The 15,263-nt window shown below is 46.9% G+C and overlaps 1 protein-coding gene and 1 long non-coding RNA gene across 16 annotated transcripts in view; one reads left to right on the forward strand and one right to left on the reverse strand.

Moving 5' to 3' along the window:
- FOXN3 (forkhead box N3) overlaps positions 1–15,263 on the forward strand; it is a 403,349-nt gene that overhangs the window by 228,280 nt on the left and 159,806 nt on the right. For all 8 annotated transcript variants that reach the window (XM_079129282.1, XM_079129288.1, XM_079129289.1 and 5 more), the window contains one exon: positions 11,857–11,972. In XM_079129282.1, the coding sequence (XP_078985408.1) occupies positions 11,857–11,972 (116 nt within the window). The remainder of the gene's footprint in view (positions 1–11,856; positions 11,973–15,263) is intronic.
- Positions 1,819–15,193, reverse strand: LOC306655068. Of its 8 annotated transcripts, none has more exons than XR_013762176.1 (6): positions 12,158–15,193; positions 10,205–10,322; positions 7,590–9,915; positions 6,580–7,075; positions 5,653–5,827; positions 1,819–3,335 (listed from the first exon to the last, which is right to left on the reverse strand). It is a non-coding gene; the product is annotated as an uncharacterized lncRNA (long non-coding RNA). The 8 variants fall into 8 exon arrangements; XR_013762180.1 differs by lacking the exon at positions 1,819–3,335 and having other exon boundaries at positions 3,575–5,827; positions 7,590–7,705; positions 9,837–9,915; XR_013762181.1 differs by lacking the exon at positions 1,819–3,335 and adding an exon at positions 3,575–4,669.

The following is a 15,263-nucleotide window of genomic DNA, read 5'->3' on the forward strand; positions in this document are numbered from 1 at the left end:
CTCTGAGCCAGCCCTAAACATTTCTGTGTGTAAAATTTTTCATGAATAATCAAGCCTTGCCTTTTTATTTTCTTTTTAAAAACTTAATAGTTGAGGCATGGGCTGAGAGTGTGGTTGGTAAGTACGGTGTGTGTCCCTGACAGGGTGCCCAGCTTCTCTGTCCCTCTCTCCCTGGGAGATAGGCATATGGGCCCTGGGGGTCCTTCACCAGGTCTGTTCAGGAGGAGTGAGAGGGTGGCCAGGTGAGAGGCACGTGGGAGGTGCTGGTGAAGCCAGGATCTTTCCCCTGTGCTCTAACCCCTGGTGGCATTTCCCTGCCAGCTTCTTGGTGGCCCCACGTGGCCCCCTGGGTGAGTCTGTGGTTGGCCCTCTGGAGGAGGGTGGTGGTCTGTGCCTCAGGTTGCAGTGAGTTCTCAGATGGGCTGAAAGGATCCAGAAACAGGTGTGCTGCCTCAGGTGCCCCTCTGGCCCCATGCAACTCTTAGTCCCCGTGCCTGTAGCCCAGGTGAATTCTCATGGCGAGGATGTTCAGTTCTCACAGCAAAACTCGGCACTCTGAGGGGTAGATATGTTGAGGGCCACAACTCCCACCTGTCGACCATTTGGGAGGAGGAAGATGTGGTGATGACATTGAGGATTGAGGCCATTTGCCTGTTAAATACCCTGAAAGAGGCCTCCAGGAGATTAGGCCTGAGCCACAGAGGGGAGGCTTTGGAGGCAGCAGGCCAAGTGCCATGCTGTCTCTGGACAGTGACTGGTTCCAGCAGCTCTTGTTTATGGGGAGGTAGCTCTGCCCCAGGAGCCAGGTTGGCAGGTGGTTTTGGATGGACTCTGCTGCCTTAATTTTTCCTTCAGCCCCTTGACCCGTCAATCACAGGACTCCTTCATTCTGTCTTCACCTTCCTTTTCTTCCTCCTCCCTGTGTGCCTGGCCATAGTGAGGCCACCTCTTCCCTGCTGTCCTCCTCTGGGATCACCTCCCGGTCCCCCAGCTCAGGCACAGCGCTGCTCTGGTGGCATGCTGCACATTTGTCCCTGTCTTAACCAGGAACACTTGCAGTGTTGTTTGTTCCTTGCAGTTTTTCCCACTTGGGCCTGGGGTGGTGTCAGGTCTATCTTGGTAGCATGATGCCACCATGTCACCTGTGCAGTTTGTGTGCCAACACCATTTGTTGAAGGATGTCCTTTGCTGTTGGGTCCTTCTGCTAGGATTTTAGAGCCACTAGAAAGGCGATTTCTCCTGAAAAGTGGGATTGCTAAGGCTAGCAGAGTATTGTGACTAAAAGATGAATCTGCAACCCAGGGACTCCCAGGAGGGTCTCCTGGACCACACCACCAGGAGGATGGGGCCCAGCTTATCCTTAGCCTGTGGCCTCCTCAGAAAACACGTACTGGATGGCCTTCTTTTACTGAGAGCACCTAGGTCCTGTGACCATTCGAAACCAAACCAAACCAAAGGCCAGAAATGGAGGCTTGTGCACACACTCCAGAACTGGCCTGGCTAGGTGCTTGGAACAAATTTTAGTATGGAAATAAGACGATCCGATTGTATGTGCCAATTAGATAAGATCATAGTGGAGCATTTAAAAATAGATGAGTAACTATGGACAACCAGAGGATAGGGTGGCTCTAGGTGGGCCAGTTGTAACCCAACCAAGGGTGTCTCTGTATGTGTGACCCATGTGTGCCTTTAGTCATTGTGCCCATTATGGTCTGCAGCATTTGAATCACCTTAAAGAAAGTAGAGGTACAGGAAAGAGTGCAGGCTTGGTCCAGTGGAGCCACCCACCAGCACCCTCCCCCTCTGGAATGTTCAGTGGCAGAGTGCTCTGCTTAGCATGTGTAAGATTCTGGGTTCCGTTGCCAGCACTGAAAAGAAAAAAGGAAAGCGTGTTTCTAATGGTCTTTACAGGGTCTTGAACTTTTAAATTAACTGAGTTTTTATTTATATAAATGTGATGAATGGTAAATTTTACTGCGCCTCATAGCTACTAGTTTGCCTTTTAAAAAAGACAGTTTGCCTTTTAAGCTTAAAAAAAAAAAAGAGGCAATTTAATATACATCTTTTCTTCCTCCATTTGTCCTCTCTGTAATTTGTGCATGCAATTTTAACTTTAAGATTGTGAGTGTGATACCAACAACTATTATTAAAAAAGAGGAATCTGTACACCTTCCAGCCACTTGGCCACCGCATGGCATATTCTCATTTCATGTCAAGTGACGAATAAAACCTGGTAAAGGTGCCTATCTTTGTTTCTGTAATGAAGTTATTTCGGACACACTGACGTGGAGAATTTATTTATCCACATATTCTGTGTGTGTGTGAGGATCTTGAACTCATGTGACTAGAAGTTGGCTCTTTGAGGTGCCAGCAAGGCTGGCATTGGAAGTAGGAAATGCCCAGCTTTTTATACTTCCTGTGTGTTTTTGTGCTGTGTTTGACTTTTTTTTTTTTTTAAACTCTTCGGTGTCTGTGGCTGTTTTAAGCATGTAGATAATGCAGTGCAGTTTCAGCTCTGGGTCATAGTTAGCTCATTTTCTGGTTTCCCAAGGAAAAAGTGGTGAAGTTAATTTGGGAGAATATTCAGATTTGTTGGCTAAAACAGTCATTTTAAAGATGCCAGTTCTTTGGCCTTCTGACTCTGTGTGTGTATCTTCGCTTTTCTTTGTTAGAACTTGCCAAGATAGAGTTTGACAGTGTGTGTAAGTGTGTTCTGGAAGTTTCCATCATAGTTCATTGGTGTTTGCTTGTGTGGTGGCTTTTGACAGCTCTTGGCTATTGGGATATGGTAGTCTAGGTATACAAAAAGTTACTCTTTCCAGCCCAGACAGACACCTACTAATCTGTCAGCCTTTGTGAGATGACTGACATGTTCCTGGCCCTGACCTCTGTGGAAGTGACACTGGTGGCCCGCAGAGAACAGGAAGAAGAAACAGGGACGGGGGGAAGGGGGAGAGATCCCTGTGAGGCCACAGCTCCAGCGGATTCTGATCAACTGGTTTCCTGTCGTGACTCCCACCCTGCATGACTTACCCAGCAGGCTTTTCCTAGAGATTAATTTGGTTTTAGCCAAATCTTGGGATTATTTTGGTTTTATTTAGGTGTTAATACAAGGAGATTATTGATTGTTCCTGCTTAGATTGAAACACACACACAGCCACCCCACCAGGGTCCCCATGTCCGCCACACTCAGAGAACAGAGTGACATTCAGAGGACCCAGGGGTGCTTTTGAGGGAGCCGGGGGTCTTCGCATCATCACAGAGCTCAGGTATCTGAACATCACACAAGTGACACGTTGATTGTCATTTCCATCTACAGAGCGTCTAGGACACATCTGTAAATAACAGCAGGACTGCTGTAGGCATGGAGGTGATTTCCATGTCTGAGGACACATCCTTAGTGACTTTGAAATGCCCCTGGCTGGGATCATGAGGACCTAGGTGTGCAGCTCCTATTGCCCGGGGACCTGCGCTCTGAGCCAGGCAGGGGTTGGGGGTGTCCCTCCAGGAGCCAGAGTCACAAGCTCTTGGGGCCACTGACTTGAGCAAGAAGTTAAAATTTCTCTTTTCTGTCCCTCCTTCTGCTTTTGGGGAAATAAACAGTAAATCCAGACATTTAACACACTGAAACAATTATTAGAGAATTAAAAAAAAAACAAAAAAAAAAAACAACTTCTGAAATAATTTTGTTACACGAATTGAACAAGGATGTATCTGGAAAAAAATTCTTCGTAGTCCGTGTTCTTTCTCTCTCTGGCTTCCTTTATCAGTGTATTTATGAGTATCTTAGATGACCATTTTCTTAATACTTTTGATATTTAGAAGTCTGTCCTGGTGTCCGTAGACTAGAAATGACAGCATTTTGGATAGAACCCGGGTGTCTTTAGGAATCTCTACCTGCTGAACATGTTGTTTGGTTCCTTCATGCATTTCAGAGCAGAGGCCAGGACATCATGGTCATTTGCTAGAATAACCTTTCTCTCTCTTTTTTTTTTTTTTTTTTTCCCCAGTAGCATCTGAGTTCTACTGTGACTTCCTTTGGCAGAGAGGAGAATGAAATGGATTAACTGCCCCTTACCCTGGGGATGGTCTTAGCCGCCTTGTGTACCTTATCCACACATTGAAGCCCAAGGTGACCCTTAGAGAAGGTGATTTTCTTTCCTAGATGTGGGTGAGGAGGACAAGTGATTTTTCCCCAGTAACACAGAAGTTCAGCAGTGTAGACAAAAACTGTTACAGGTGGATCCCTTGAGAGTGGAAGCCACTGTGGGCTGCTTTCTGGAATGTTCGCCCGGAGAGTGTGTTGTAGGCGGGCGCTGGAGGGACTGCCCTGAGCAGGGTCATGGGCAGTCAGCAGATCCCTGGGGGACCAGGTTCCCTTTAGCTCCTTTTCTCATGACCTCATCTGTTCCCTCTGTTGTCCTGTAGCCCTTCCACCAGCTTAGGTAATCCTGTGTAGTTGTTCATTGCCTGTCTTCCTCTGGAGCTTCAGTACACCAAGGAAATGGACTGTGGTCAGTGTCCAAACAGGGGCCTCCTGCCCTGTCCCTCTTCTCAAGTGGTATGAAGTGAGCTGATTCAAAAGGAGGCCCAAGAAGCATCCCTTCCTGAGGCCTGAGGCAGTTCGGGTGGGTTGGTGAGCACTGTGGTCTCTCCTGGGCTGCTGGTGCTGGTGGGGTACCAAGCAGGACTTCTGTGGGAATGGGAACCTGTGGCCTCGAGTGTGCCAGCCCCTGCCCTCCTCTTCCCCAGTCCCCTGAGTCCCCTTGCTCCCTCCTCCTCTAAGGCTGCCTTGGCCTTGAGGAGCTGAACAGCAGCTGGGTCAGAGAAGAAGCAGCCAGGAGAGGAGGAGGAGGCATACTTCGTGGTGGGACACAGGTATAGTCCCAGGGAGCTGGGGTGGCACCCAGAGCCCAGGCAGTTAGCTGGGTCTCCACAGTGAAGCAAGCCTAGGCTGTTCTAGAAGCAGTCCAGTCTGCCCTCCAGACGCTGGGGGAACTGTGTTTCTGTTGTGCAGAGTGGCACTGGATGAAGAAGTCAGCTCTAGGACCCCGGGCTGGGAGGCCACAAGTGCTACTTGGTGACAAATGAGGGGACCTTATAGTCTGTCAGTTCCAACTTCCACGTGAGCTCACGCACCCCCCACCAACCCTGGAAAAGAGTGCAGGGGCTCCAGATCCAGCCCCGCAGCCAGGAGCCCCTTCCCTAACTGCCTGCCCAGCTTTACCCTCTAGGTCAGGCCGTGGCCCACCCTGCCCCAGAGCAGCCTGGAGGGCAGGGCCTCTGTCCCCAAGGAAGGAGAGGCAGCTTGTAGGTTCTTGGGCAGGAACCTCCCTGGACTACCACTTGGTTCTGGACACCCTGGGGACTGTAGTGTGTGAAGACGTGACTCAAAGCAGGTGGCCTCCTCAAGGCCCCACGTCCCTCCTGACTTTACTGCAGTGGCCAGTTATTTGCTTTGTTCTATTTTGAACCTTCCATTTCCACTTCCACCTTAATGCATCTGATGTAGAACGCTTCCTTTGGACCATGGAAAGTAACATCAGATCATGGAAAACAGCTATGTGGGTTGTTTTGCCTTGAAATTTGCCTCAACTCACACTTAGACAAGTACTGTGTACCAATCATGGTATTATCTCACTTAGCGCTCACCACACTCCTGTGAAGCAGGTATTATGTCACTCCCAGTTTATAGATGAGGAAACTGGAGTTCAGAGCAGTTAAATCCTTTGCCAGAGGTCACACAGGTTGGTTGGAAGTTGAAAGAAGACTTGGATTTGCGTCTTTCTGACTCCAGTGTCTGGGTCAACTCAAGGAAGGGCTACCCCTGGAAAGCATAATGATGTGCTTCTCACTGACTTTACAGATGTGGGGGCCTGTCCCAGGAATATGGCAATGTTGCTGATGACCCATGTACTACGCATCCACAGGCATAGCATGGTGGACATAGAATGGTGATTTAGTGTGACCACCTGACTTAGGAACCCGGGGAAGGAAAGGAAACTGCTGCCTTCCCAGGGCAGTGATGGCGGGTGCAGCCCAAACAGTCACATGTGGTGTTCGTTTCACTGATGAACTGACTCACTCAGTCTGTCCTCCCCATGGTGTCCCCTTTCTTACCTTGGAGCACTTGACTTAGATCTTCATCAACAGCACCTCCCTAGTCCCGCAGGACCTAGCCCCAGTCTCCTAACCTCTGAAATCTCTTACTTGGTTCCTTGGGTTCCCAAACTACCTTGAGTCTGGACCCTGGGCACTAGCATGGCACCTGCTGGCAGCCCAGGGAATCCCGAGCTATGTTGTTGTAAATAAGTCTTCCTTGGAGCACAGCCATGTTTCTTGGTTTAGGAGTCTGCTTGCTTTTGTGGTGCAGTGGTCATAACAGACTTTGTGACCTACAAAGACTGAAATCGTGCCTCTGGCCCTTTTATGTATGTATGTATGTGTGTATGTATGATGTATGTATGTATGGATGACAGTGGAACTTTATTTATTTACATGCGGGTGCTGAGGCAAGCGCTGTCCCATGGAGCTGCAACTCCAGCCCACGCCTCTGGCCCTTTCAGAAAGTTTACCTACCTCAGCTCTGGAGGAACCAGCGATACCAAACCTCAAGCCAGAGCACCTCGGCTCTGTCGTGCTCAGAGCTTTTGCTGTAAAACTTGGGGTCCTTGAGGAAGTGGCAGAGGGAGGACAGGTGGCGCGGGTCCAGTAGGTTCTTTCAGATACAGGAATCGGTAGATCTTAGTAGACAGACAGTCTCAAAGGGTTTATTTTCAAGAGTGCTGGATTTCCTCCTTCTCCTAATCTTCGACCTACTTAGTCACTCAAATCAACCTTTGTTTTTCTCTTTCCTTTCCCTGCCACTTCTAATCCGTGGCCAGGTCCGCCTGTCCTCCAGAACGCACTGTGAGGCTGTCTCCCCTCTCTCTCCCTCCACTGTCCTCACCTGAGCCAGCGCCCCGTGGTCATCTCGGGCCTGGATGCTTATCAGGTCCAGAGATCCCGGCAAGCCCTCTCGCCGCTTCCAACCCCACGCAGCGGCCGCTTCCTCTCCTCTCTCTGTGTTTCCTCCCTAGCAGGTAGCACCGTCTGTCACCATCTTAGTGTTTTATTTCTTTACCTGCTCGCCCTGTTTTCCCCTCCGGAATCCAGGCTGTGTGAGGGCACTCACTCTTTTGTATCATTTTTATTCACTAAAGTGTCCTCTATGGCACCTGCCACATGAATAAATAAATGATCCAGAGATTGAGAGTGGGTAGTGTTGGGAACGTCCTCTGACATGGCATAGGAAAGCCATCAAGAGGTATAGTTTCTTTCTTTCTTTTGTTTCTTTTTTCTTCTTTCTTTTTTTTTTTTTTTTTTTGTACTGGGGATTGAACCCAGGGAGCTCAATCCCTGAGCCATATCCCAGCCCTCTTGATTTTGAGCCAGGGTCTCACCAAGTTGCCTAGGGCTTCACTGAGTTGCTGAGGCTGGCTTTGAACTTGCAGTCCTCCTACCCCAACCTCCTAAATCACTGGGATTACAGGTGTGTGCCACCACACCTGGCCAACAGGTATCATTTCAAATGCATGAAGAACATGTACCGAGCTCTCTGCTTTTTTTTGTTGCAGCTTCTGCCTCATCGTCCCTGTTCCCCAAGGCAGCCCTGAGCACCACATTTGAGTATGCCCTCCTTTCCTGCTGGAAGAGGCTTTTATTCCTAGAAGTGGTGAGAAGGAAAAGAACCCTGGACTCCACTGTTCTAGACCAGCACTTACCAAATGTTGACCCAGCTTCCCAGCCTGGAAGGTGTTACTCGGGTCTCAGTGTACACGTCCTTACCCGATTGGACACATAGAATTTCATAGTACATGACTATGAGCATTCTGTGTTCTAGACTATTCTATATGATTCTATTCTGTTCCTTTAAAACAAACAATACCACTTGTGACGCATTACCTTGATATCATGACCCATGAATGTGTATCATGGCCCACAGTTGAAAAACAGTGTTTAAGAAAAAACAGTGGTTTTCCTCCAGAATCCTCAACCTAACCAAGGGACCCAAATATGAAGGCATGTCAGACGCACGGACAAGTGCCTCAGTGCAGGTCTGCAAAGCTGTGGGGATGTGGGACAGAGGGTGGGCTCTGGAAGCCTTGTGCAAGGAAAGATGATGCCTACAGGTGTTAGAGTTTCATTTAGTTGTTGTTGTTTTTTTCCAAATGTTTTTGACTAATCGCTTCTGTCTACCCTATAGGCTCCTCTCTCTTTCTAGTTCCTCTTGTGTATTGGTTTCTTTTATTATTATTATTATTATTATTATTATTATCTGAGCTATTACTCCCCAGGTGCTTTTTAATTTAAAAAAAATATTTAAAAGCCTGCCCTCATTCTTTTTACTCATTTTCCTACCTTACATTAGTTTTCTCTGGGGGTGTGAATGTCATGTATATATAATGAAAATGTATTTATAAATGAAATTTTCTTTGTTTACGATTGTGAATTCCTTAACACTTAATGGTGCATGGACTTACTAGTTATCTCCATTAAAAACAAAAAGACTGCACATGCTTGCCTTCCAATGAAATGCAGGCCTTTCTATAAAAGCTCTGACTCTCCAGCTTATTGCACAACTAAAATCAAATTACACCTTCTCTCCCCTGCAAGGGGCATTCAGTGCAGTTTTCCGTGGCCTCAGAAACTTGAGTACTCTATCCTCCGCATAATTCCACTTTAAAAGTTGTCAAGTAAACCTTCTTACTATTCTGAACTGCCACATGAAACCAGAAGGCTTGCAAATGAGGTACACAGCCAGCCTCCTCTGGGGCTCCCCGCAAGCGTGGCCTGATGCCGGCCCTGGAATTGCAGGCCCTGACAGGGCCCAGGAGTCCCCAGGGGTGTGTCCCCAAGAAGCATTTCATTTGTTTGTTTTTTCTCTTTGGAATTTCAGCTGTTCTAAGTATGAGATATATTGAAATGCCAGTCAGGTCTGTAAATATCAGCAATTCCTGATCCCCGTTAACTGTAAAGTGTGGAACTCGTCAAGGTGGCAAGCATTACCTATGAGCCGAAGCCTGAGAACATTTCTTCAGTTAATGAGCATTGGGAGTACATTTGGCCACACATACTGACCAAATTTGGAATTAAACCCCAGCTGGATGATCATACTACAGAGAGCTGGGGGCAAGGAAACTTCTAGAAGCTAGGTAGTTACTCGTCAGGGATGTTGGCTTCCTGAGCAGGGGAGAAGGGGCGATAGCCAGTGCCTGGGGTGTGGGGTGCAGAGGGAGACAGATAGAGGGAGTGCAAAAATAAAGGGGATCTTGGAATATTGGAAAGCCTGCCAAAAACTCGTGAGGCTAGGCCAGCAGCACGTGCACACAGGCACTCTGCTGAAGGTCCTCCCAGTGCTGCTTTTGAAGCCGAAGCCTCATCAGCTTAAGTGATTTCAGGGAACATCCTCCAGCCAGACTTGGTCTCTCTGTTCTGTCAAAAAGGTGAGGTATGTGACGCCACCTGTAAGGAGCGGCCACTGTGCTCGGGTTTCTTGTCTTGCCATCTTGAGCTTTGTACCTGTCTCCACCAGTGAGGAAGCCAGGACTTTCTGAGGCACCATGGTTCATCGAGGGCCACACAGGAGACAGCTGTGTGGCCCCAGACCACCTGTTCTTACCATTTTCCAGCCTGCCCCCCCCCCCCCCCCGCCCCACCTCCCCGCGCACCTGATCAGTTACCGTGTGTCTGTCCTGCAGAAACCTGGGGGTTTATTCCGTCTAGTTTTTAAACAGCACAGTGTAGTGAAGAAGACCATCAGGATGAGGAAGACTGTTTGACTTATCATTACTTACCTGAGAGGGCCAGTTGTCCTTCGTTGCTTTGCCCTTGGATTTTTTGGTGTAAGATTAAATTGCTCCAGTCTGGGAGCCACTGTGGTAAAACCCAAAGCTCTTAGGTTCCCAGAAGTGAGACAATCTCATTGTAGAAATGTTTGGATTGCAGGCAGCTGTGGCCCTTCATGCAGCTTAGACCATGTTTGTGTGCAAGGTACTGGAAGGTGAGCTCCTTGGCCCGGGGCTCCACAGGAGCCTTTGGTGGTGGGGTCAGGCCAGCCCCTGAGCTGTAGAAGCCTGGCATGCCTTGGGGGTTTGTTTACTTTTTCCACATGCGCCTACGTCCTGGTCTCCCCTGCCCTTCCCTGCACCTCCCCACTCCTTACCTTTTGACTTTCTTTAAGTTTGCTGCTCAGCTTTTTCCACCAGGAAAGATGGAAGCTCCAGGGCAGATGACTGGGTAGCCTGCCAGTTTTGCTTGGAAAATCTCATCAGGTCCCCATACTCTTGCGAACTTGAAAATGAATGCATGAAAGGAAAGGCCAGAATAGGAATGTTGCATTTTCCAAAGTTGAAGTCCTCCAACCTTTAAACATCCAGGTGATTAAACTGGAAACCTTGGCATTTAGCATAACGCAGGTTTATCTGACCCAGACCTGTATCTGGGGTTGGAGCTGCAGCTGGAGCTGGGTGCCTGGGGTGGCCCCAGGTGCCTGCCTGTGACCCTGGCTTTGTATACCATTCCCCTGTTCCCAGTGCAGCAGAATTGATGATTTCCAGTTGCCCTGTTCGCTGGTGTTACTGATAGTAAAGTATTTTAATGGGCACTGTGGATCAATAAGTTTTGTAAGAAAACTATTTGGTGAACCAAAGATTGAAACCCAGAATTTTAAAAACTTCTTCATGGATGTTTGGAATAACCTGTGTTTGTTTGGTGCTCCTTCAGTGGAATTTTTTAGGGCTCCTCTACCCGCCATGTTAGTTAAATGCTTTTCTTGTTTGCTTTCTAAATGTTGGAAGGCACACCAGTCTTCCTGTAGTGAGCTGTTGTGAAAATAAGGGAGTCTGTGGCTGAGAGAATGAGGTGGATGCAGGTTTAGGTCATTTAACTTCTTTTCTTTCCAACTCAGTCAATATTTACAAATTAACCATATCAACAATTTGGGTACCCTGGGTCACTTGAAAGCTTGCCGCCAGGGAGTACTGCCCGCCCGTTGGCCTGCTGCCAGTCCCAGTGGCCACAGAAGCAGGATTTAACATTTTTTAAAATATGCTGATCATACACCAAATGCCTCCAGCCAGCCCCAGAGTGGGCCTCCACGGAAACCTCCCCGTCTCCATGGAACAGTTTGAGAAAATTTGCATTTTAAAGTTTGACTTCTAAAGATTCAACTCTTACAGGCTGGAGCAGACTGCTCTGAACTGATGAATCCAAAAAAATCAATGCTGGGTTCTGGCTTAGGGTTATCATTGGTGCCTGGGATCTTTTGTTTCTTGGGGAAGATAATTGCCCAATTCCATGCCAAGCATACATGTCACTTTGTGAGAAGTCTGGAAAAAAACTAGTGGACACACTTTTCCATTTTTGTTAAATGGCACTGACATAATGTGTAAAAACAGAACTCTAGCTTTTAGAGAAGAGAGAGTTTGAGGGCGTCTCAGCTCTTTCTCCTTCAACATTTGAAATCTGACCAAATTAAAGAGTTTTAGAAGAGAATTCACATGTTGTTCCATGTCGACACTGAAAAATAATAAAGAATTTCGTTTGGGGGGTAGTTTGGATATGGAAATGTTATCATTGTAGCAGCATAATCTGGTAATGACATTCAGTTTGGTCTGTCAAACTTATGAATACGAGGAAGATTTTAAAGCACTTTATGGTGTACTTTCATCTGAGTACGATATTTAAGTCTGGCAAACAGTCAACAGATAAATGAGAAACTTTTAAAAATAACGAGGGTGGTAGCTGTCCATCTCCTTCCTTCGGAGTACTTGACACTTCTGTATTAATGCTTTTGTATTTTAATTTCCTTTGCAGAGTATTGGGAAAGGGTCGTTATGGTGCATAGACCCAGAGTATAGACAAAATCTAATTCAGGCTTTGAAAAAGACACCTTACCACCCACCTCCCACCTCTCCTCAGGCATATCAAAGGTAAGCAATACCTTCGTTCTTTTTATTGGTGGGGGGGGGTCCTGCTGAAATTGCTTTGTTTTAGCAGAGACGGGCACTGCAGCTAATTTAATAGGCTGCATGAAATTTCAAAAATAACTGCAGATAAATGAGAAAGAAATGAAATATTATTAGTAGGCATATTCATTGTTGTATTTCCTGTAAACCTTACCGCTACTGGTCCTTCCAAGGAACAGTGTTTCCAGAAGGCTTCATGGTGGATAAAATATTGTCTTCTCAAGTAGAAACATTTACAAAGAAAAGTTGGCTGCTTTCATATCTCTGGGTGTCAGGTTTTGTTGGGACAAACGTACAGGAATGAGCCAGGCGAGCGATTCCATCTTTCCCTGACCTGAGCAGTCTCCACTGCTGTTGCAAGAAGTCTCTCTCAGTTGTTGTTCTTCCTGGTCTCCATGTAGACGGTGCTCCTGAGTGATGGTTTTGTTGTGGTTACTTGGTGTTTGCTTCTTCAGGAACTGCAGGAAACAATGGAGACCTTTCCTCTCTTCACATGGCCATTTGTTGTGAGATTGAGGTCCTGAGTGCCATTTTTCACTAACATGCAAGCTGAGTGGAGGATTAAGTAGATTGTCATTTTTTGAAAAAGCATGTTAATGTTAGATTTGAAGAAAGAGCTGTATGACCTGGAATGGGGTTTTAAAGTTGATTTTATCTAAACACAGTGCTTGGGTTTGAAGTGCATCCCTCAGACCTTCAAAATTATGTTAGAAGATGTATAGAAATGTTTTGTTGCAGCTACCCAGTTAAGAGAACTTATCCTTGGACTCGCATTTATGTGAATCAGGAATGGCGTAGTGTCAGATTTTGGGAGAGTTTTACAGTTCACTTCTCGTAGACTCTTTTCCTGGTCCAATGTGCATTCTGCCAGAGGGAGCACAGAGTGATTCTCCGAAATGGCATTAATGAAGTTCTTGTGCCTCTTAGTTGAGAAGCATTCCATCACAGGCCCTAGACAATCAGTCTACAGCGAGAGACGGGGAGGAACAGCTGGGCTCTCTGAGAAGACTGCTGTATGTCTGCCTTTGCTAGGCGATTAGCGTGATGGTAGCCATAGCAACTGGAGCGTCTCCATAGTAACACGTAGCCGAGACAGGTGCAGTTGCATCACAAGGCTGTTTGTTGCCTGGCAAAAGGACAGGCCATTAGTACTTAGATATACGCTGTTGCCTTAGAAACAAATAACCCTCCATAGCAACTACAGTTGGTTTACAAGGTTTTTAAAAAAAAAGGGGGGGGGTTGTAGCAGCTTTTGTCTGTGTTCATAAAAATCAGTGGAAGCATACTTTATTCAAAATGACAACTTGAGGTCATATAGCTGTAGGAGATAAAATGGGATTTTCCAAAGCAGCCTAGCTGACATTGTAGAAATGTCCAGAAGGACAGAGCCATATGCTTGGTTTTCTCCTTGTGGCTGTGGCCACTCCTTAAATGGAAGAGAACTGGGATTGGAGTGGAAAATTGCTAATGTTTGGGGGTTGGTGGGGGATGTGACACTCATTATTGAAGTATTTCCTGGATTCACATGTTTCTTTGTCATCCTGTGCCCCCCCAATACACACATTCCAAACTGCACGGAGTACACTTCACTTTACCTCTCCAGTTTTTGCCTCGGAAGTATTTCATATCCCCTTACTTCTAGGAAGTTAAGAACATAAGTGTTATTCATTGGGTCATATCATTGGTTCATTGAGGCCAGTATTTTGTTGCCAAATGCAACCCCAAGGGAGACGCAGTAATTATTTAATAATTTGAGGGATTATAGCGGAGCTCTGGGGCTTGCAGGAGGAATGTGTACTCAGGCAAGAGGCTTTCTGAGCTGGCCTTAGCCTAATGACTTCATTTGATTTTTAATATAGGCATAAAAATGCAGAGTTTTTATAGTGAAAATAATTTCCAAACAAATTCTTCAGATCCTGTTATGTCATCTGCAGTTCCTTTTCTGCCAGTTGACTGAGGGGGAAAACGTTTCTGCCAAGCACCCGTGCAGGTCCTTAGATTGCACCTCGTCAAGGTCCCGGATGTGGAGTGAGGTGACAGGTCAGATTCTAGCCTGCCTCCTGTGTGCCTTAACTGGGAGAGCCCTTGCTGTCTCTTTCCTGGAGACTGCCACGCCTTCCTCTAGAGCCTGGGTTTGCTTCCAAAGTCTCTAATCTATGAAATCGTACTAAAGCGACCCAACACTGAGTGATTGTACGATATTCCTGTGGCTTACAATGATGTGATCTCCAAGTTGATTCTGAGCCACCAGGCCACTTGTTGACTGTAGGAAGATGAGAGTGGAACCAGGTGAGTCATTAAATGGGGACCAAAAATTGCTGAAATGACATGATCTGGCCGGGTCCACTCTGATGCCGGGAATTACCTGTTGTTGTGAAGGTCACCTGGAGAGGGCTTGGCTTCGTGGAGCTGGTACTTTGCATGCTGGAGAAGATGGTGATTAACCAGATGGGCAGCTATTGCACGTACCTGCAGGTGTGCTTGGCAGGTAATGCCGAACTGAGCTGCGGGTGGCCGGAAGCTGCAGGGAAGATGAAACATGGTCCCAAGCCTTGTTCGTGCCCAAATGTAATGCCAAATGTTGCCATCCGTAGGCCCATGCCTCTGATTTCGGGGGTCCCTTGTCAGCTGTCTGCTGGGTTCTCCTCTCCACTTATTTATTTTCTTTTCCCTTTTGTTATTTGGATACCAAAGAACAATTTGTGGATTGCTTTTCATAGAAATACAGAGAGCTCGGTAACATTAGCCCTCGGATTAGTTTCCTTGCGCTGCCATAACAAAGTACCTCAACCAAATGACTCAAACCACAGCAATTTGTCACCTCCTGGTTTTGGAGCCTAGAAGTCTGATATTAAGGTCTCAGCAGGGCTGGTTCCTTCTGAAGCTGGGGGAGAACAGTTCAGTGCCTGCCCCTGGTTCCTGGTGGCTGCTGGCCTTCTTTGGCTTACCCGGTGCCCTCCCAATCTCTGCCTTCTTTCTCATGTGGCATCCTCTCTGTGTGCTCTCTGACCCTAAATTTTTTCTTCTTAGAAAGACACGGGTCGTGTTAAATCAGGAGCCCATCGTATTCTAGTTTGACCTATTTTAACTTCTCCAATGACCCAGTTCCCAAATAAGGGCACATTCTGAGGTACTGGGCACTCGGACTTTGACACGAGAATTTTAATTCAATCCTTAGCTGCCTTTTTTTTTCTTTCTTTCTTTCTTTTTTAATTTATTTTTATTGTAAACAAATGGGATACAGTTGTTTCTGCT

The sequence above is a fragment of the Sciurus vulgaris genome (assembly GCF_902686455.1).
Source record: "Sciurus vulgaris genome assembly, chromosome: 2".
Taxonomy (NCBI): Eukaryota; Metazoa; Chordata; class Mammalia; order Rodentia; family Sciuridae; genus Sciurus; species Sciurus vulgaris.